The sequence below is a fragment of the Ovis canadensis genome, chromosome 17 (assembly GCF_042477335.2).
Source record: "Ovis canadensis isolate MfBH-ARS-UI-01 breed Bighorn chromosome 17, ARS-UI_OviCan_v2, whole genome shotgun sequence".
Lineage (NCBI taxonomy): Eukaryota > Metazoa > Chordata > Mammalia > Artiodactyla > Bovidae > Ovis > Ovis canadensis.
The window spans coordinates 15,122,733-15,145,766 of NC_091261.1; the positions used below are offsets into that span (position 1 = coordinate 15,122,733).

Below are 23,034 nucleotides of genomic sequence, written 5' to 3' on the forward strand. Positions count from 1 at the left end.
AGCTGAGATTTCCCAATAGTGTCCTGAGCCAAAACACATGTGAGCGCACAGAGGCAGATTCAGACTTGCTGGCCCCATGGAGATTGCGCAAAGGTTGGCCCACAACACGGAATAACGCAAGTGTGCACGAGGTGCTGAACATTCCATGCGTGGCCCGCATATCAGATGCATGCCTGCATCCCAGGTATGGCACAAAGCCCCCGCCTGGGGCCCGCACAGTTAAATACAGGTTCTATGCTATTAAGAAGACACACATCAACAGCTCATTTTGGCTCTTGAGACGTTTGAAGCTACAGCTGCTCTATCCCAACCTTCTGGCACCTCCTGTCCACCCCATCTCCACCCTTCTCTCTGTACAGTAAATTACACACTCTCTTACCGGGGTCACATACCCACGTCCACAGAAGCAGTTAAGGAGGAAACACAAATCTCATAAACATGAACTTTATTAAACTACACATTACATAAAAGAACAAACATATAAATGGACCTTTAAATACATTCAGTTCTTCTTAAAATTTATATATAAACTTATTTACATTTCTGCATTATATATTTAAATTATTTTCCAAACTTATTACCAATAAAAGGTAACAGAATGATCACCCGCTCACACAGATGCATACAATTGGTCCACAGGGCTAAGCAAAACGCCACTTCTCAGGAAACTCAGCTTATTAGATTTCAAACCAACAACTCATTCTGAAGGTGCTTTCTTCCAAGCAAGCCTTTATGTGAGACCTCCACTGTGGAAATGCTGGAGTTTAGTTCTGGAAGCTGATGCCAGGGCAGAGATGGGTTCTTGGCTGTTCACGATGACTTGGACTCTGGGTGTTGGCAGGACCCTTGAAGACCACAGCAGAGGCCATGCCCCCACTTATGCAGACTGGGAAACAGAGGCTTAAGGAGAGGGGCTGACTTGCCTCACAGCATCAGTGAGGGAACAGGGATTTGGACCCTGCTTTCCAGGGTTCTCCAAGGGGCCACACCCTGACACTACCCACAAACCCACAAACTTTTGACCTCTTTCACAGGCCCTAGGTTTCAAACAGTTCTGTCTGCATGGTTAAATACATGAACTTTTTTTTTAAAGGCTTTTTGAGATGACGAAAAATGGCTCAGGATTCTCACAACCATCTTTGTGGAGCCCTGGAAATACTGCTCAGGGCTAGTTTTATAAGAGGTTTTGTGGTCAGGCGCCTTGTTTTCCTTTTCAGTTTAGCTGACTTATGGAAGCTCAGAGTTTCCAGTTAATTTGGATGGGAGGCAACATTCTACAGGAGGGGGACTGTAATATCAACCGCATGGATTCACCAGGAATACAAACCATATTTGCCTAAACCCACCTCCCGCTGTCAGATCTAAAACAAACTTTCACTAATAAGTGATCAAGAGTGAAAAAATGGGAGGAGGGGCAATTTTTAAATAACAAAAATGTTTCAAGAATCCCCCCACCTCCCAATTAGCTAGTTGGGACGGAAACAGTGAAACTGGAACGGAGTAGTATGTTTTCCTCTTTTGAATGAAGCCTTACTTTTTTTTTTCTTCAAAATTTTCCTGATAATATAAAGTCTTCTTAAAGCAATTTCAATTTTGGTCTGGTTTTACAAACTTGACCTGGTTTTTCTCAGGACTTAAAACCATTGTACCAAAGGACAGACATCAACATTTAAAAATATCATGGAGAGAGAAAGTGAATCTTTCTCTCCAGGCTCCAGGTCACATTAGCAAAGGAGAAAGTCTGGGTTTATTCCTCCCTGGAGGAACTAGAGTGAACACAAGTCATAGCAGCCTTCGCTCAGTGTTACAAATACTCAAATGAGAAAACGGAGAACGGGAAAGTTGTGCTCAGCTGAACAGTCCCTGACGACCTTCCATCAAAATATGGCACCTTTAAATTCTGGAAGCTCCAGCGTTCTCCCAGGGGCCGCCGCCGGTCTACAGAGGAGGCTTGCCCCACAGCCCCAATACACGCGGAGCACTGGATTTCTGTCCACCAGTTTCGCTTTCCCTCCTGTTCACCTCACCAAAGGTGATGAGCAGGTGGATGAGCACGGGAGAGTCTTCAGGAAGACGGTGCCAACCACAGGACACCCAAAGGCTTTGCGGTGGAAGTCCAGTTGCCAGCTGCGCAGCATGGGCAGGTGGAACCCTGAGGCCAGGGAACTAGGAAGATAAAAAATACCTTCATCATTTTCCCCCTGGGAGGCATTTCACTCTGTGAAAGGAGCCAACTAAAACAACGTTTAATTTTATAATAGTAAAAAGTGTCACTGGTATATAAAAACTGGCCCCCAAATCTTGTTACTGGTCACCTAAGAACAGCAGACGATGCTGAGTCAGACAACGACCTTGTCTGAGTCGTTCACCGCTCTGTGTTTGGAGGACGGGGCTCACCGGGTCCACCTCCGGGGCCGATCGGTCCAGCGGGGATGTGGGTCCAGCAGGCTACACCTTCAGGGCACTGGCAGGCGGCCCCAGCGAGGGGTTCTATGTGGAACAGACATTCAGGGTCCGCCTTCCGCACAGGTCAGTCCTCACCATCCGAACCCCAGGAGGCAAGCGGGGAGGGCGGACGCCCCTCACTTGCGTGAGGGGTGAAGCCCCCGCCCCAGCGCCGCGCGGCCGGCCTCCTTCGGCCGGCCCTTCGGCGGGCTCTCGGCGCCGGCCCCGGGGCCCTCGGCCGGCTCGGACCCCTTCCGCAGGGTGCGGGCGCTGCCGGCCCGCCGGAGGGCGCTGCCGTCCTTGGGGGCGGCGCCCTCGGGGCCGCCCTTCACTCTCAGCTGCCGCTGCGACGTGGTGCGGGTGAGGCCGGGGGCTGTGGCCGGGGCGGGGGAGTCCAGCCTCTGGCTGCGAGACGAGGAGGCGACCGTGTTGCGCGCGAAGCTGGGGACCGGGGCCGGGCCCCGGGGCACGCTGGCGGCCGGCGCGGCGCGGGGCGGCTCTCCGGGGCCGTCGGGGCCCTGGGCGCCCGCGCGGCACGCCTTGTCCTCCTCGGGCTTGGGCCGCGGCACGTTGCGCACGGGCTTGGCGCTGGGCTTCCTGAAGGAGCTCCGGAGCAGGGACGGGGGCTCCCTCCCGGGCCGGGCCGCCGGCGCCGTCGCGGGCCTCGCGGGCGACGCGTCCGCGGTCCCCCGCGTGGAGCTGCGGCGCGCCAGCGGCGGCGGCGGGGCGGGCCCGCCGGGGGCCTCGCGGGGGCTGCCCTTGGCTGCCGGGGGCGCGCGGCCGGCGCGCGAGATGGGCACGACCCTGCGCATGCTCTCGTCCTCGCAGCCGGTCAGCGTCCTCACCGGCCGCACGGGCCCCGCCGGCCGCACGGGCCCCAGCGGCCCTGCGCTCCGCCGGGCGGCCCCGGCCCGGAGCGGCGCCGCCAACGGCGGAGCCTCTCTGGGGGAGCTCCTCCGGAGGGCCGTCGCCTCCCTCCCTCTGGCCGGCCTGTCCCTGGGCGGGCCGCCTTTGCAGCTCTCCGGCTCGCTCTTCCCTGAGACGGAGCCGGGGGTGGAGGCAGCAGCGGGCGCCTCCGCAGTCGGGCTGCAGATGGGCTTGGAGGCGGCCTCACTGCCGCCCATCTCCCAGGCCCCGGGGGACGCGGAGCCCTCCCCATCGCCCGCCTGGCCCGGGTCCCCCTCTAAGGGTCTGGAGTTGGCTCCCTCAGAGTAGTCCAGGGTCAGCGAGCAGTCGCTGGTGTCCGAGATGCAGAACAGAGGCCCAGGGTCTTGGCTCCCGGGGTCGCTGCTCCCCTCAGAAAGCGGAGCTGCGCTTCTGGGCTCATAAGGGGCAGCCTCGCCATCCTGGGGAACGGGGCTGGGAGCCACTCGCGCACCTCTGCCCACGGGCGTCGTCGGGCTGCTTTTGGGGGCGCCCAGGGACTGTGGGCTCGCATCCCCCACGGACACCAGCTCCATTGGGCTGCAGTCATTCCCGGTCAGCTGGGCCGGCTCCTCCGGGCCCTTGGGAGCCTGGAGGTCGAACTGGGCCAGCCCGGTCACCAGCTCATGCTCCCTAATCCCTAGAGCCAACGGTGAGAGTGGGGCCGAGGACCTCACAGGATCCAGGCCCACCGGTGCGCTGTTCCTTTTTCGGAGGGTGCTGACCCCACTGCGCCTAGGGTGGCGTAAAGTGCAGGCGGGATCCTCGAGGTGGGCTGCAGGGAGCCAGCTAGCCCAAGCTGTGGCAGGGTGGGGGGCTTCCTCCTGGCCCTCCAAGGCTCGAGGTCTGTGTGCTAGGCTGGAGTCCTGGCCCCTCGGTTCTCCAGGCTCTCTGCAGGCTCCATCAGGCGGGACCTGCCAGAGGCAGCCCCGGGATGAGTTGCTGGGCTTGAGTTCCTCGGGGCTGCCCGTGGATCTCTCCAGGAAGCTAAGCAGCTCCCGGTCGGCCATGGTGTCCAGGGAGAGGCGGGAGCGGCGGGTGGTGGGGGGCCGGTAGGAGGGGCTGGCGGGCCTGCAGCAGAGAAAAGGGGGCAGGTCCTCCGCGCCCCTCTTGGTCAGCAGCTCCACGTCGTTCTCGCTGCTGCTCCGGCCGAATCCAAACTCCCCCGCCGTCCAGGATCGCCGCTTCTGCTCCAGCTCCTTGAGCCGCTGCAGCTGCCTCAGCTCCTGCACCTGGCGTTCGTGGTTGTCCTGAAGGTGGGGTGGAGAGGCGGGAAGATGCATGAGCCACGGGGACCGAGTGCAGTTCCAGAGCTAGCTATCCGAACACCCCACCAAGAGACACTGGCTGGAGGAGAGCCCAGAGTCACGGGCTTCACTCACTGAGGGAGACGGCCTGTGTTGGCACATGCACGTGCCAGGAGGGCTGGAGGCCTCCATTCCCCTCAAGCTGCGTGGGCATGACCGGGACACACTAGGCCTGACCCCAACCATCTGCCTAAGGTGGTCATCAGAACCCGGGGCCCAACTTCCAGTCTAGGCACTGTGCCCTCAGTGTGGGCTGTGACTGCACACGTGTCTGTGACCTCAACTCCCAGGAAATGCAACTTGGTTTCTAAGTAGGGCGAGACAGAAGGGACTTCCAGGAGTGCTATTTAGGCACAGAGAGAAAAATACTATGGGCATTAAAAGGAGTCTGAATCAGTGTTGCCAACATACATACATATACACATATGTCTACACACACACACACATGTGCACGCGTTCTACTTTGTGGTTGGGATGGATAAATGCAGACTCAGGATATTAAGAGATGCCTGTGTTCTCTGAATGCTCCCTGGTAAACACCAGAAATGCCACAGAGGCTCTGTCCCTTGTTCCCGACACACTTCCCACAATCAGAGACGGGGATCTGCTTTATCAACCTTTCTGCCTTTCACCCTGCTCCAAGGAGCCAGCCCTCACCCAACAAAACCGAACAGAGCACGTGCACACACCGAACAGTTTACTGCCTGCTCTTTCATTATACTCGCGCCACATAAACGTGAGGAACCCACATCCCAAATCTGTTATCATTAGTGCTTTTTACTTGAAGATCAATTTCCGCAAACAGTGGATTTTCCCTTCCAAGTTTCTGGGAGCCTCTGGCTCCAACCACCGGGGACTCTGGGCCCCTCCTGCAGCCTCGGCCTCCCCAAGGTCCCCGGGTCTTCTTTCCAGGCTGCCTGCGGAGGGCACAGGGCCAGCTCCTGGCTCTCAGGACAGCTGGGCTGAGAGCATCACACAGGTGGCCTCACAAGCGCGGAGAATTCCGGCTGGGAGTGAGGGCCTCAGGGCCAGTTTGGCCAGTACCACCCCACCAGCACCTCCCCTGCTGACCTCACTGCTTGGACAGAGGAGAGGAAACGTGGCCACAGGCTCAGCCTCCTTTTCAGTGGAAGAGAAAGGCGGTTTGGGAACTCCAGTCACTCTGAGCTACTTATTTAGGGCTGCAGAGACACTGAGCAGCCCCTCAGAGAAATTCAGCTATGGACAAACGTGCGCTTAAAACTGAGGGAAAGAGGTGCACAGGAGTATTTGGTTCCTTATCAACACCTGAAATGATGGGCTGTTGTTCTGTTTTTAGTTGGCAGGTGAAAGTTTTATGTGCAAAGTCAAGAAACCCAAAGCGTTTTCTGGATTTTGCATGAACTCAGAGATTATGACCTGGAGGCTGACGGGCAAGAAGGCGGCAGTTGTGGCAGACAGCAGCCTGCTCCCTCAGTCTCTGGGCATTCTGAAGCCCGCTCTGGCCAAGGACAGCCTGGTTCCCCAGATGCCGACCCCCAGATGGCTACAGAGCTCAAAAGAGGGACAAGGGGGCCTTCCGATCACCCCTCTGCAACAAAGGACCCCCTGAAGGAGGAAAGTATTTCCTGGGAAGACAGAAGGACCTTCAAAGAGATGCCTTAATAGCATGAGTGCCATCCTAAACAAACCTGCCGAACAGAATGCTTTTAGAGCATCAGCACGAGCACTGGAACGAGCAGCACACGTTAGACTTGGCAGCAGGGGAAGGCTCAGGGCTGAGAGGGCAGAGCCTCCCTGGAGCCCTGAGGGACAGCCAGGCCGCGCCACCGGGGCCAGACCTTGCTGATGCTGTGAAGCTACCGAGGCACCTTTCCGCCACAGGCAGGGGCCAGGCTGGGAAGAGGAGAGGCGGAGATCCAGAGAGCCCAGAAAACATGGAGGTGCCCCGAGCTGTACCTTCACCGCCTTGTTGAATCTGATGCAGAAGTCTCTGAATATCTGCAGGCACTCGTCCAGCTTCACGGTGTCCTTGTCTTCACAGAAGAAGTCGATGAGGGTGTGGGCCTCGTCCTGGAGCTCTCGCTTCCATCGCTCCAGCTCTGCCAGCTTTTCCAGGGCAAACTGCAGGGGAGGAACAGATGGCAGATGTGGAGGTGAGCACTCGACGGCTGCCAGGGGCCCGGGGCTCAGTCTCAGATCTCATGGCAGGGCCCCCAGAGCCGACAGTGGAGTAAGTCACCCCAAACAAAACTCCAGGGAGCAAGGTGGACCCCTGTGTCGGGGGAGCCAGAGGAGGCCGAGGAGCTCTAACCTGGAGGCTGTCACCCAGTGTCCCCCTGTAAAGTCACTGGACACATCGCACTGGCATAGTGGGTGTCGTTAAGGGGAACCCCGTCTGCCTCTGTTCCTCCTGCCCTCATGCCTGAGTCACAACACTGGTCATGGGTCTGCGTCAGGGACCCAGAGGTCCCCTGTGTTGACCAGTTGTCTTATTCCCAGTTGGGAAGGGTTTAAACTTAATCCCAAATGACCACTGTTAGGTTCATACAGAAGCCTCACGTGCTTTCTTTTTCACTGGGAAACAAGGATTTTATGAAGAAGGCATGCATGGGGTATATTCCTTTATGAAATCACACTTTAATTGGGTTGGCCAAAAAGTTTGTTCAGGTTTTTTCTGTAAGTTTTTTCCCCTAAACAAAGTTTTTGGCCAAATTTGAGAAACTTCTTCCTAGGTAGGGGGCCAGGCCTGGGCAATGGTGACGCTGTGGGCTGCTCCCTGGCTGCCGGGCTCGAATCCGGAACCCAAAAGAGAATCTCAAGAGAAAGAGAAAGTTTAAGAAGATGCGCTCCTTCCTATCCCCTCCACGCACCACCCCCTTTCAAAGCCCTTTTCTTACACCAAATGCCTTCGAGAGGCAGTAGGAAACCAAAACTATTTAGGAAACCAAATGCCAGAGGAAGGAACCATGTGAGTCAGTAGCCTGAGGCAGCGTGTGCGTTCACGCTGTGTTTTCCTTCGTGGAGGGAAGGGTATTAATGGAAGGATAAATCTCTGCCCGTCGTGCTTGCACAGGGGGAAAGATGGATCCTAGCCAAGAACAGCTCAACTGCAGAAAAACAGGACTTTGAGACAGGAACCTTCACGGGCGCTGACTCTACCTGGGCCATCTCGTCGTCAGATGCTGTGGGGACGGCAGAGCGCCTGGACGCTTGCACGCCCCCTGGGACTTGGAGAACAGAGCCTAAAAGCCACCACGCTTGGAGTCACTGCCCAAGAGCTGGTTTCTGAACTCTTCCCTCACGGTTGGGGCCGCAGATGAAAAAGTTCAAAGCAACGCTGGCAAAGCGTGAATGACAGACGGGTGGTTGTGGCAGCCAATTCAACTTCAACTCAAACTTGTCTGCTATGGAGTATCAAAGTCCACCCCAGTGCACTTGACACTTCTCACCCCAAGGGTCAAAATGTGAAACAGACCTGAATAGCAGATCATTTTTCCACTCCAAACCCTCAATGGGGCTCCCCTGGGGGCTCAGTAGTAAAGAGCCTGCCTACCAGTGCAGAAGACACGGGTTCAACCCCCGACCCAGGAAGACCCCATATGCCGTGCAGCAACCAAGCCCGTCTGCCACAGCTTTATGCAGCCTGTGCTCCAGAGCCTGGGAGCCGTAAGTGCTGGAGCCCGCCCGACCTAGAGCCGTGCTCTGCACCGAGAGAAGCCACTGCTGTGAAAAGCCCACGCAACTGGAGGAAAAGCCAGAGCGGCAACGAAGACTCAGCACAGCCAAAGTAAGAAATGAAAACACAATGCTTTCAAAGCCCTTCCATCGTTCCCCACCTGGCTTAGACAGCAAAGCTTTCAGACTGGCTTTCAGGGCCTTCTATGGCCCGACCCTAACCTACATTAACAATTGTATTTCCCCTATTTAAAAAGAAAGTAAACTTGAGAAAAATATTCCATAGCTGTATGGAATATTTCGCTTACACAGATAAAAATGAGTACCAGGAAGATGAGTTTCAAGTGAAAACAAGGCTGCCTCTCAGCAGCCATCTGGGTGTGCGACTTCGCATTGTAAGCTTTCCTATGCTGCTATTTAACAGAAGAAATTAGCATCTCATATAAGAACCGAGAAACAGGCCTCCAGAATGAGCCTCTGCATGTGTGACGGGCCTTCTCCTCTCACTCCTGGATTGTTCCATTTGTCTCAACGGGCTTATTTATTGCTGAGTGTTTTCCTGGCTCCTGTTCATGTGATTCTGTGGTGATGTCTACTTAGTTGTCTCAGAGAAGAAAATCTGTGCACTTTTCAGGGAAAATTAAAGTTCAGTGATGTTTGAAAGAAAATACAGAATACGTGTTTAATAATAAAAACCAACTCCCAGCAGAGCCAAACAAAATCAGGTGTTCCCTGATGGGAGCTGCAGCTCACAGCATCTGATGTGGCTTCGTTTCAAGGAAACCAGGGGAGGCTGGGGCTGACCTTGGTCTGATCTTCAAGCACACGGTCCCTTTCCCACCTCCCAGGGCAGCCCTGCCTCACATATCCTGGCCCACAAGCCTCAAAGCCCTGACGCCGAGATTTCAGACCTGTTTGGCGAAGGGAAATTGAGTAGCACACCATTTCCTGAAGACCGAAAGTGTGAAGAGGTGCCACTTCTTCTTTTTTTTAAATAAGGAAGATAAAAGAAGTATGTCAGACTATGTGATTAGTGAGTCACGATGAGCTGTCACAGACAGGTCCACTCTGCCGGGTTCTGTTGACGTTACTCGGGGCAGCTCCCACCACACCCTGTGGGCCGGTGGATCTAGGGTGCTGGGAGGCCCTGGCTCCAGTGTGCTCTCCTGCCTCCCTATAAAACATGCCAAAACGGAGCTTGTTTCTTCCACAGAATCAACTGAAGGAACAACAGCCCAAGTGCTCAGGTGTCTTTAATGAGAACCTCATTCTGACATCCAGAAGTTTAACTGGGAGGCAGGAACTCCAGAACTGAGCTTTCGAACCAAAACCTGAGTTGCCAGGCAGCAGCCGCCGCCAAGCGTAAGCATAAGTGATCCCAGTCCACGTGGGAGTGGGTGCCATCCTGCAGACTGAGCCGAAATAAACAGAGACCCCATCTCTAACCAAGCTCAGGGTCAGACATACTGCATATCCTCTGCCAAAACACCAGTCCAGCAAAGAACGCATGCTCAGCTGCTCAGCAGTGTCCAACTCTGTGACTCCACGGACTGCAGCCCGCCAGGCTCTTCTGTCTGTGGAATTTTCCAGACAAGAATACTGGAGTGGGTTGCCATTTCCTTCTCTAGGGGATCTTCCTGACCCAGGGATCGAACCTGGGTCTCCTGCATCTCCTGTATTGCAGGCGGATGCTTTACTGCTGAGCTACCGGGGACGCCCCCATAAAGACTGAAGTATCAAGCTCCTTTGACTGGCTTAGGGGGGAAAACATGAACGGGAACCTGCTGCTTGCACAAACACAGCCCTGCAAACGTAAGTGGCCTCACAGGGCCACTGAGGAGGAGATCAGAGACTGACTCGAGTCACTCACCTGAAGGAAATCTTCCATCTGCTGACACAGCTCTCGATCCCGCTGGATGTTCTCCTTGAGAGACTTCGTCCTGACAAAGAGCGAGTGCAGCTCCGCCTCCGTGTTATCCAGAGATAATCTGAAAGAAAAAAGGAGAGAGTGGGCAGCTGGCACTGGGGTTGAGGGGGCGGCCACCCCAGGCACATCAAACGAGACCCTGGAAATGGAGGGGAGGGCTGCTGCAATCACCTTTACCACCCTCTATATTGATAGTTCCCTCCATGTTTTTCTAAGAGGCGATTCCTTCCTAAAGACACATAGTGGTTCAAAGAGAGCAGGCTGTAATTTTGTTCTTGCTGGAGAGATAACCACTTCCGAAGCTTTTCATAAACTCTCAACAGCTTTATGCCATCAGCATTAGCATCCAGCAGGACTCACATACTTATACTTTCCTCTGGCCACAAAAATGCAAATACAAAAGCCCTAACCCATGAAATGCAAGGTGGCAGCACATGCTGATAACCAGGATGTTACCGAGGATGCAGAGACCCTGCACAGACTGCACATTGCCTGCCACAAGCAACCAGAGTCAGTTCTCTGGGTGGGAGAGAATGGACACACAGCTAAGAGTTCTGCAGAGAAACGGAGGGATTGCTGGCAAGGCTTTTATTATAAGCATCACACTGAGATTAATAGAGCATGAATGATGTTCATGTCACCTGGTAAAGTGAACAGGGGAAGCCTGAGTCCAGGAGGAATTCAGTTAGCACATTCACAGATCAAGATGCTTTCAAGCTCCACTGTCAATTCTAGCTTTTCTTTACACAGGAGTGGTCCACCTTCGCTGGCACCCACCTATGTCCTATTCATACTTCACTTTCCAGTTCAAAGAAACCTTGGTAAGTTTTTCCTAAGACAGTTTCTAGCTAACCTTCCCCATCTAACTCTGACCAGAAATGGGACCTCTATTTCTGTGTATCTCTTAGAAACATTTCTGCGCTGGAAGGAGGAAAAAATATTTCCACGCAAATTTCTTTTAGTAATTCAAAAGTACAAACAGTTTACATCTTAGCAGATGCCCATTCTGTAGGAGGAATGCTCTGGTGATCTGTAAATATGAACTATATCAACTGTTCACGCTTAGGACTGATCCTCTCACTTTGGGAAAGACATCATCGACGGTTAGATGTTCTCAGGCAGTAACCCTGAGATGCGGGCCAGTGGTGGGCGGGGCTTGAGAAGCTCTGGTGAGTGTTTATGCATCTGGTTCACAGCTGTCCCAACTGGATAGAGTCCCTCAGATAACAAGCAGATGACATGCGCTGGGCTGATACGTGAGGTGGCTGCTGCTGCCTGCTCACGGGACACGGCTGTCACTGTGGGTATCGTTCCCCAGCTCCGTAATCGACAGTGCCACTGGGAACTTGAGGTCAGCCATGGCAGCAGTATTTATACCACGGAAATCAGCAGTAGCTACAAATCAGGACCTTTTACCTTAAAAAGCTGGCTATGGGACATTACCACCATTTAACATTTACATGCACGGGTATGCACTGTAAATTTAAAAGCACAGGACTCAGAATGGATACACAGATTATAGCTCCATTAAAATACACATCTATATGGGGATCAGAAGCAAAGAGCAGTGATGTAAATAGAGCGTTATGTTTGTTAGATACTTTCTCTGTAAAGTTGAGTGACTAATTTAAAACAAGATCCTTTCACAGCCCTTGATATGGTTCCAACTTCTTTTAATGCAATAGAAAGTAAACGTACCATGTTAGATTCTAAAGGAATCAGTGAGGTAGGGCCCTGAGAGCTTGACTGATGTATACCAACTCCAAGTACTGTGTTCTTTGAGCCCTGTCTTTTGGGTGTGGATGTATTTGAAGTTCTTAATCCATATACATACATTTTTACACTGATGATATTCATTAGAATAAACTGCAATAGGGTTTTTTTAGATTAAAAATAAAGATTAATTTTTCAAAACCCCCATAATTCCAAAGGTGCACACACACCTCTATAACCAAATGAAAGAAAGGTCTGAAGTTCAACTAGACAAAACTTTTGAAAGTTCAAACCTGAATCCAGAAGTTGTATAATATTCATCAGTTTTTATAAGAAGGTAGTTAAGGGAAAAACAACCAACCACGTTTGTCTCACCATATTCTTTCTTGCTTACCTGGCAGCCTCCTGAACATGAAGCAATTTTTCAGAAAAATTTAGAAGCACAACATCTTTCTTTTGGGCTTCCTGGAACAAAAACAGAATTTTCTCTCACTCTATGGGGACAAAACTGGAATTTTATCCACTACATGGAGAAATTCTTCTCAGGGCTTAAAGGAACCCTAAAATCACTGTCCCCCTTTAAGGCTTGATATAGTCAAAGTAACTCCCAGAGACACAAACTCAGTCTGACATTCTCAGTAAGACTGGGCAGAAATCTCCCACTTTCAAGAAACATTTAACTTCCCAGAGCAACTGATCCTGACATGAAACCCAACACACGCGTGTGAAAACTCAGTGGAAGGAGGCGGCGGCTCCGCAGGACCCACCGCTCCTCCAAGAATCCAATCTATCCTGCTGAGAACCACCACACCTATGAGGACGCCTCTGTGTGACCCAGCTAGCAGCAGCTGTTCGACCAGTCTGCAAACTGAGCTTAATTAGACGGCGCAAGGCCATGGAGGAGTTTGGACCCTTCCCCTGTTCAGAGGGTACAAGGAAGGCAAGTATGAAGGGGGCAATTTGCAACTCAGGAAACCTCCCCACAAGGAGCAGGAACCAAGTCACACAGAGCACCTGGATATGGGGATCTAACAGGGCTGAGGAACACATTTTCTGGTCTTAATGTCCGGAAAATGGACTCTTCAGTTAGTACCAAGTGCGACGTGCCCTCTGTCTTCTGAAGAATATAGTAATAATAGGGTGTATTATTTATGGAGTGCTTACTATATTCAGAACACTGAGTTAATAATCACACTCTGGAATTATCTTCCTCCGCCTTCTCAATTACCTAGTTTTGAGGTTATCACTCCCTGCCCCTCATCATTAGATGAAGAAATTGAGGAACTTAAGGTTTACATAACGTGTGTGAGGAAGTGCAGCTAATAATGGACCGGTCAAAAATCTCCCTTTTGTCCTGTTCAGAAGCTCACATTTAAGCCTGCAACATAGCCTTCCTCCCCGGGTAAGCTATGTTTACATGATTGCTGTCAAAACAACAAGGAGATTCAGCAGGAAAAACGAGCCCGCACAATTCCTTATTTGAGATAATTCAACAAAGAGGAAGCTGTCCTTGGCTATCTTTGGCTTTGTGACTAGTTATCTGGGGGTCACACAGACCCAGTCCGTGTGTGCAAGTGGTGGACAGGGTTCAGACCCCAGACTCTGTGTGGGTGGCAAGGCTCCCTCACCCCCAGTTCACAAAGAAAACGAAATGATCCACCCTCTCACTGCTCTGACCCCTCACTCTTTACACACAACTGGTCAAACTCCAGTCAACTCAACACTAGGAAGAAATGTTTCAACACCCAGGCCTCTGCTCTCTATCCCACGGCATTCCTCGGATTCTCAACTCTCAAACGATGAACGCCAGCTTCCACCAAGAGGCACCCCTATTTCTCTTCTCTCTCCACTCCAACCCATCCCCCACAGTGCCTCATTCTCCTAGAAAAAACATCCCTGGTCATGCCATGATGATGTGTACAAACCACTGCTGGCTCACCAGTGCTAATGCGTGAAATCCAGACTCCCCAGCTGTGGGTGTGAATCCTTCATCACCTGGCTTCATCAACCTCTGTGCCCAGTCCTGATCCCTCACCTCCCTCCAGCCCTGTAACTCCAGGCGCAGCTCAACTCAGGAATCTGCACACAGAGCCTTCCTGGCATCTACCATGCCCTTTTCTGACTGTTTGATGCCGCCTCACACCTCTGAAAAACTTCACTGCCTCCAGCGGAGGTGCACGAACACTCTATCAGTCACTTCCACATACCTGTGCAACAAAGTGCAGGAGATTCATCCCAGGTTTGTTTGCTTTTGTGTCTGCCAATTTGAGCAAAGAAGACAGTTTAAATCCTACCGCATTGCCAGCATACCCTCCCTAAAGAAGACAAATCAAAAGAAAAAAAATATATACACACTTTTAGACAGACAATTAAAGTTGGAAATGCAACATTAAAAAATTTTTTTGAACTTTACTTACTGCATTCATGATATTCCCTGCTTGTAGCACCAAGTGTAATATGGAATGTAATTCCTCACATGACATCAGCTCTGCCAGAGAGAACACACCACGGCCTTAGAGAAGCCTGCAGCTCAAAGACGCGTAAGACAGCTACCACACCCAAATTTAAGTGTGTCTGAAGCAAACTCTGACCCTAAACTGTGTAAAAGACTGAAACAAACAAAGCAGCGTGGTATATCTAATGTACCACCGGCTACTGGTGGTGCCCAGCCTCGTGTTAGACTGGGAATCAGATATGTATGACACTTCAGTGTCCCATATACTTCAATGATGAAAATTTTCAAGGAGCAGAAAATACAAAAATCTTAGGAAAAGCAGCACACTGTATTATAGGAATAATCTCCTCAACAGTTATTTCTTTGTTTTCTCCTTTATATCCTTTGAGATTGTGTTTATGGACTATGAAAATGAATAGTAAGCAGCATTTTGCTTAGCTGATGAGCTGTGAGGAGATACAAAATAAACAGGCTGGCATGATATGTAAATAACTTGCAAAGCTCCAACTCTCAGAGGCAGGTACCCAGAGAATCTTTCCACTGTATTCAAAACGAAACGTTTTATTTGGATTGGCGTAAAGGTTTCAAAAGGAACTCAATCACTGACATATTGGTAAATCAGTTCTTTAAGCATAAATCTTCTGTATTATCCACCAAGACAAATAAACAATATTAAAATTTGTTAATGTATTTGAAAAGATAAAGAGATAATTTAATTATTAAAATTATAGTAGATATAGGTAATAAAATGTCATCTATGATATTGGTAATGTTCTCCATTATGTCTGGTATTACTTTCAAAAAGTTAACACATGGATCACTGCCTATAATGTGTTATCTAAGGCAGCCAGGTTTTAAAGGGTAACCAGATAAAAAACATTTCCACGGTGCCCACAAATTTGCATTGCTTAGTATGAAAACACATTCTTCCATCTCTATTTGAACAGAGGAAACAATCCGTTCAAAGCTGCTGCTTTAGCCTTAGTATAGGAAGAAATTTTAAAAGGGCTCCATATTGAAAGAAGAAAATGCCCTTAATTCTTAGCCTCTTCTCTAAATGAAGAAAAGATACTGAGCTGAAGGAAATACGACTTAATGTCCACACAAGTCAGAGTCACTAAGCAGGGAAAACAAATAGGAATGAGCAGTGGACCACAGCAACTAGAGATCTAGAAAGTGACCAGGAGGAAATGAGGTCAGGGCCCCAGCGGACAAAGGGAAGCAGGAGTCCCGGGAGCGCCGGAGACTCTGCCCGAGACGGAAGGAGGAGCTGCGGCCGGCATTCTCCCCGGCCTGCCTGCAGGAGAGCAAGTCCCCGCTCTGTGGAGGAGGCGTCAGAGCGGCCCGAGGAGGCTCTCCACGGCGGCGAGCGCAAGTCAGCACGCTGTCCAAAGGACCAGAAACGGCCGCTCGCTCCTCTCAGACGGGAGCGTCTAGGGGGGACCTGGGGTGCGGGAGACTCTGCTGGTCAGGAGGCAAGGAGGCCCGCTTCCCAGAGAGCAGGGCGCAGGGGCAGAGCCGCCCACAGAGGCCGGAGCGTGGGGGGCACGGGCGGGCGGGGCCCAGGCTGTGAGCACGCGCCACCATACACACACATGACGCACACCACGCGTGCACCGTGTGCACAGGATACACCACAGAGAACATGCCATATACATGTACACTACATGCACTAAACACACACAACATACAGCACACACACAACATACAGCACACACGCAACCGCACAGAGAACATGCAACATACACATACACTATGCACACACCACACACACTAAACACACATGACACATACCACGCGTGCACCGTGTACACAGGATACACCACACAGAACATGCACTATACATGTACACTACACACACACCACACACACTAAACACACACAACATACAACACACACACACCCGCACAGAGAACACGCAACATACACATACACTATGCACACACCACACACACTAAACACACATGACGCACACCACGCGTGCACTGTGTGCACAGGATACACCACACAGAGAACATGCAATATACATGTACACTACACACACACAACATACAGCACACACACACCCGCACAGAGAACACGCAACATACACATACACTATGCACACACCACACACACTAAACACACACATGACACACACCACACGTGCACAGTGTACACAGGATACACCACACAGAACATGCAATATATATGTACACTACACACACACAACATATAGCACACACACAACCGCACAGAGAACACGCAACATACACATACATTATGCACACACACCACACACTAAACACACACGACACATACCACGCGTGCACAGTGTACACAGGACACACACCACACAGAACACGCAACAGACACATATGCTACATACACCCCACACACACTAAACACACACACCACACACCACGTGTGCACAGTGTACACAGGACACACACCACACAGAGAACACACAACAGACACATATGCTACACACCCCCCACACACTAAACACACACAACACCACGCGTGCACAGTGTACACAGGATACACACACCACAGAGAACACACAATATACACATACGCTACACACACACCACACGCACTAAACACACACAACATACAGCACACACACAACCACACAGAGAACACGCAACAGACACATACACTACAAACACACCCCACACACTAAACACACACAACGCATACCACGCGTGCACAGTGTACACAGGATACACACACCACACAGAGAACACGCAACAGACACATACACTACGCACACACCACACACTAAACACACATGACACACACCACGCGTGCACAGTGTACACAGGACACACACCACACAGAGAACACGCAACAGACACATATGCTACACACACCCCACACACACTAAACACACAACACACACCACGCGTGCACAGTGTACACAGGATACACCACACAGAGAACACACAATATACACATATGCTACACACACACCACACACACTAAACACACACAACATACAGCACACACACAACCACACAGAGAACACGCAACATACACATACACTACGAACACACCCCACACACTAAACACACATGACACACACCACGCGTGCACAGTGTACACAGGATACACCACACAGAGAACATGCAATATACATGTACACTACACACACCACATGCACTAAACACACACAACATACAGCACACACAAAACCGCACAGAGAACACGCAACATACACATATACTATGCACACACCACACACACTAAACACACATGACACACACCACGCGTGCACAGTGTACACAGGACACACACACCACACAGAGAACACACAATAGACACATATGCTACACACACCCCACACACACTAAATACACACACCACACACCACACGTGCACAGTGTACACAGGATACACCACACACAGAGAACACGCAACAGACACATATGCTACACACACACCACATGCACTAAACACACACAACATACAGCACACACACAACCACACAGAGAACATGCAACATACACATACACTACGAACACACCCCACACACTAAACACACACAACGCATACCACACGTGCACAGTGTACACAGGATACACACCCCACACAGAATACACTATACACACACTACACACTAAACACACACAACATACAGCACACACACAACCACACAGAGAACACGCAACATACACATACACTACGCACACACCACACACACTAAACACACACATGACACACACCACGCATGCACAGTGTACACAGGATACACACACCACACAGAGAACGCGCAACAGACACATACACTACGCACACACCACACACACTAAACACACACCACAGATGCACAGTGTACACAGGACACACACACATCACACGGAGAACATGCAACATACACATACGCTACACACACACACCACACACTAAACACACACAACATACAGCACACACACACCACCCACGAAACATATGCCACACACACACACCCCACAGAGAACATGCAACAGACACATATGCTATGCACACCACACACACTAAACACACCACACACAACATACAGCACACACACAACCACACACACCACCCACGAAACATACACCACACACACACACACACACGTTCAGAAAGCTAGTCTAGGCGAGGAACAAGAGCACACTGCGAGCAACAGGCTCATTCCTGAACTTGAGAGATGAGCTCCCCTGGTGGCTCCGACGGTAGAGTCTGCCTGCAGTGCAGGAGACCTGGGTTCAATCCCTGGGCCTGGAAGACCCCCGGGGGAAGGGAATGGCCGCCCACTCCAGTACTCTTGCCTGGAGAATCCCATGGACAGAGGAGCCTGGCGGACTACAGCCCACGGGGTTGCAAAAGAGGTGGAAACGACTGAACGACTAACACGTTCCCTTTCTGAGATGAAATAACTTTCTTTTATTGGAGGATAATATGCTAATTAATTGATTGACTGGTCAATTAATTAAATTAATTAACAGAGGTAGTAAATGGAGCTAAACCTTAAATACCATCCTTGGTAACACGTCATTTCCCTTTTTAGAGTGTATCAGAAATAGAACTTCCCTTATCTACAACTTTTCATTTGAACAGTTTTTAAAAAATAGGCTGCACCAAAATTAATAAAAACAAATTACCCAAAGCATCATGCATTTACTCACCTTTTGTAGCGTTCCTTAGAATCGTCATATCTGTGTATAGAGAAGAACAAGAAGGCAAAAATTCCTTCTTTAGCACCATGGCTTCAATCCGCAGGGAATAGCTGAAAAACAAGAAGCGGAGCTGTAGCGTGTGATGCTTGTTGGCCTGAGAACTGTGAGCTGCCGAAGGCAGAGACGGGTGGCCCTTACTTTGGCACCTGGATTAAGCAGTGCAGAAAGGAGTCTGCCAGGGACAGCTTGCCCACGTCTCCACTGAACGCCTTTAGCTTCTTTATCTGAAAGACAGATGGAAAAGGGGCTGGGGTCAAGGAAAAAGGGCCAGTGATTGAAATGCAGCAGTATTTTAAATTCCACCTTAGAATTCCTTCCAGAAAATAAGGATTTCAGAGCTAAGTTCAAATTAGTAAGCATGTAGACCCAAGGAAAGACAAAAGAAAGTCATCGACTAGTGTGCTGTTTCAAAGAAACCCAAACAAGCAAGTTAGGGAGAGGAGAGCTGCGGTCACTCATGTGGGTATGAACAGTTCCACACAAACCGGAGAGCCAGAGCCACTGGAGTGAGTCCTCAGGGGTTACTAAGGGAGCCAGACGGAGGGTCAGGCCCAGGATGGAGATGCTGAGTAAGTCATAAGCTGGAGGCGAGACCCCCGTCTGGAAAAAGAAAGAAGAGACTCGATATATACAGTCACTCTAGCAGAGCCTAAGTGACAAATGAAATGTCTCATTATTTTGAGTATTTCGGATATAAGATACTTAGATGGGGGGCGGGGAGGCTAACACAGATCTCCCTTCTGAGATCAAGCTCCCCTTTACATTTAGCAGCTTTATAGGAAGGGACCACTGGATGTGGAGGTGAGGACGCACTGGCTTTCCAGCAGGAAGCTAGAGAGGAAAATGTCTTAAACAATTGAAAGATGTCAAGATCTTCCCCTCTGAAAAAGGGTCAGGTAAGGATCAGTAGAATCCCACTTCTATAAATTAAGGCAAGAAGCCTCTATGCCCTGGCCTCCAGGCACATGCTACAAACAAGAAAAAGATGAGCCAGGCATCGACACGAGGTAAGGGAATCACAGTATCTCTTGCATCTGCTGCTCATTCTTATTTCCTAAAATGTCCACAGTGAACATGTACTAGTCCTGTAAAAAGTTAAACTAAACTAGAAGTTATTAAATGCACACATATTCCTTCAACTGTGGTAAAGGAAAAAAAAGCATTCTGACACAGGAATATAACAGCTAGCAAGTAGGGATGCAGGCACAGAAAGTTCTCAAACTGTGCCTTCCCCACACAGAAAACAGGACCAACCCCAAACACACTCCTGTCCACTGGACTGGAGTTTCCCAACACAAACACTTCACAGTCAGTAGCACCTTAAGACTGCCAGAGTTCTGTAATAACCTATATGGGCAAAGAGTCTGAAAAAGAATAGATGTGTGTACATGTATAACTGAATCACTTTGCTGTACACCGGAAACTAACACACCAATCAACTCTGCTCTAATTAAAAGCAAACAAACAAAAAGATGTAGAGTAAAGCTGATAGTCTATCCTTGCAGCTAACTGTTCCCAGTAAGCACTTAACACTATAAAGCTTTCTCTTTCTTATCCCCTGAATTATGCTAGGTGCCCATAATAAAAACCTAATTTTCAAACCTCTTGAAAAATAGGAATTAACCATTCAAAACCAGGGAGGAGGGAGTATTTGCGAAGATCCCCAAACTGAAACATCTGCATCAATTTTTTTTCTGAAATACAAAATGTGACAGTGCAGACGCACACCCCAGACTCCCCAGTATTAAGTCTGGGCCTTCAGACTGCATTTTCTTCCTGATGGGCAAAACCCAGCCATTTATAGCACTGCATTATTTCCCCTACCTGTAGGGCCTCAGAGTGAATTTTCCGTTTTCAGCCTTACTAAGTTTAAGGAGAGATGGAACATCTGCATTACTTAAACGCAAACTAGTGCCTAGTTTCTGAACTGAAAAAGCCACAGGATGAATTCTGATCCATCTTGAGCTAGAGTCTAACGATTTACCATATATGGGCAGGGGCAGAGCGGGGTTGTCTGTGTCTTTTACAAGACCACATATGTAGCACGGGCAAAACTTCTGAGAATCATAGCACGGCTTCCTGTCTGAAGCACAAGAACAGGTCATGCGAAGTACACTTGGTAGATATTTCTGTTAAACATGTGCTGAACGGTAAATGAACAATGATTAATTGCCTTCTCTTATATAATGAGTGAAAAATGTTTATGGAGTTTAAGAAAATAGTGATACTAAAGATAGTATTTGGTTTAAATGCCATGTATACAGCTCTTAATTCCATTTCAAAATGAGATTTATGTTCATTAAGAGGGATTACTGTGCCTTCACAGTGAGGGAGGTAAAAAAGAGAGGTGGACAAACCCTGTAATTATTGTGTATTCTCATCACCATCAAAAAGCATTTATCAAACGTTGTTAGGCATCATTTTCTTGGCTGAGCCGAGGGACTCTCATTATGACCCAGCTGTGCCCGGTTTCTGCCCTGACAACAAACAGCCTGCTCCTTAAGACTCATGCATTCCACAGAGCAGGCCTCCTCCATCCGGCTAAGCCCACTCACATGGCCGTGAAGCAGCAGGGTTTCCCACCAACAGAAGACCCCAGGGCTTCCCCCTCTCCCGGGAGCAGAGTGAACAAACAAGGCAAGAATGAGGTGATAGAAACATCAGGAGGGGCAAGTCAGCTTGCTGCTACAGACAGCAGCGCCACCTCCAGCCCCAAGTCCCTGATGCTGAGCCTGCAGAAGGGCACCGGCACCCACAGAGGGCACGGCTCCTTGTCAAGACCCCTCTCGGGGCCCAGGCGGGGAACATGCTTTCATTTCTGGGTCTACCATCTCCCTCTTCCCTGGGAGCTCAGTTGGTAAAGAGTCCACCTGCAATGCAGGAGACCCAGGTTGGACCCCTGGGTCAGGAAGATCCCCTGGAGAAGGGAATGGCAACCCACTCCAGTCTTGCCTGGGAAGTGCCATGGACAGAGGAGCCTGGCAGGGTTGCCAGGAATTGGACACGACTTAGCAATTAAACCACCACCATCTCCCTCTACAAGTTTTAAACACGAGTCTGAGGCAAGACGAACAAAATGTGCCAGATAAAAAGCTTTGTGGTAAAGGGCAGAAAACACCAGGAAACGAATGAACCCAGGTGAGCTGGTGGCCAAGCCAGTCCTGTTCGCCAGCTCAGCTGCTGCCGATGGTGTCGCCGTGCTGACACACTGGTGCCTCGGTTCCCTGCGAGAGCGGAGGTGACGCAGGCCTGGGGGGCTGGCCTGGAGCAGGTAGGGGGTGGGGAACCCTTGTCCTTCCTTCCTCAGAGGGAGGCGGCGAGGGTAGCCCAGGGGTCAGATGAGTCAGGCCAAGCCCTCTGGGGCCCATCAGTTCTATGGCACCGGATGGGGTCTCGTCTGTTACCTGAGGAAGAGCTTACAAGGTCACCGTGTGGATCAAATGAAAAAAACACACCCAGCCCCCACAGGGATGATTTACCGACTTTCTGTGTGCCAGAGCTGGGCTGAGCACTTGCTCCCTGTGGCCCTGGCTTGTGCCATGCAGTCAGTGCACGGCCCCTCCCTGTGCCTGAAACGAGCACGGGACGTACCCCTCGGGCTGAGCAAGGCGCAGCTGTGCACCCGCTGATACATTGGTTAGTGTGTTTCTGCCGCATTCCTCAGCCTCTTTCACTGGGCCCTGCCTCCTCCTTGGCCTCTTCTCCAGCCTCTGCCCCCTACCAGGGCTCTAGGGTCGCCCCTGTCACGTGGGGGTCCGGGGGGGCCAGAGCCGCCCAGCACTCATGGCAAAGCCAGCCTGTCCCTGCAGGGCAGCGGTCGGGAGGTGGCTCCTGCCCAGGGAGGCACACAGCCCCCAGGGAGGGGCTGAAGGAGGGCTGCCAGGCAGCCTTGGGGACTGTCAGGGTGTTCCTGCTGCAGGAAGC

General features: G+C 50.7%; 1 protein-coding gene across 2 annotated transcripts in view; it reads right to left on the bottom strand.

The window, feature by feature from the left end:
* Positions 1 to 428: 428 nt before the first annotated feature.
* Positions 429 to 23,034, bottom strand: part of FHDC1 (FH2 domain containing 1) — a 42,235-nt gene continuing 19,629 nt past the window's right edge. For both annotated transcript variants that reach the window (XM_069556668.1, XM_069556667.1), the window contains exons 5-12: positions 19,249 to 19,334; positions 19,060 to 19,160; positions 14,391 to 14,461; positions 14,181 to 14,288; positions 12,368 to 12,438; positions 10,204 to 10,321; positions 6,615 to 6,779; positions 429 to 4,619 (exon numbers count right to left, since the gene is read on the bottom strand). In XM_069556668.1, the coding sequence (XP_069412769.1) occupies positions 2,583 to 4,619; positions 6,615 to 6,779; positions 10,204 to 10,321; positions 12,368 to 12,438; positions 14,181 to 14,288; positions 14,391 to 14,461; positions 19,060 to 19,160; positions 19,249 to 19,334 (2,757 nt within the window). In that variant the 3' untranslated portion in view covers positions 429 to 2,582. The remainder of the gene's footprint in view (positions 4,620 to 6,614; positions 6,780 to 10,203; positions 10,322 to 12,367; positions 12,439 to 14,180; positions 14,289 to 14,390; positions 14,462 to 19,059; positions 19,161 to 19,248; positions 19,335 to 23,034) is intronic.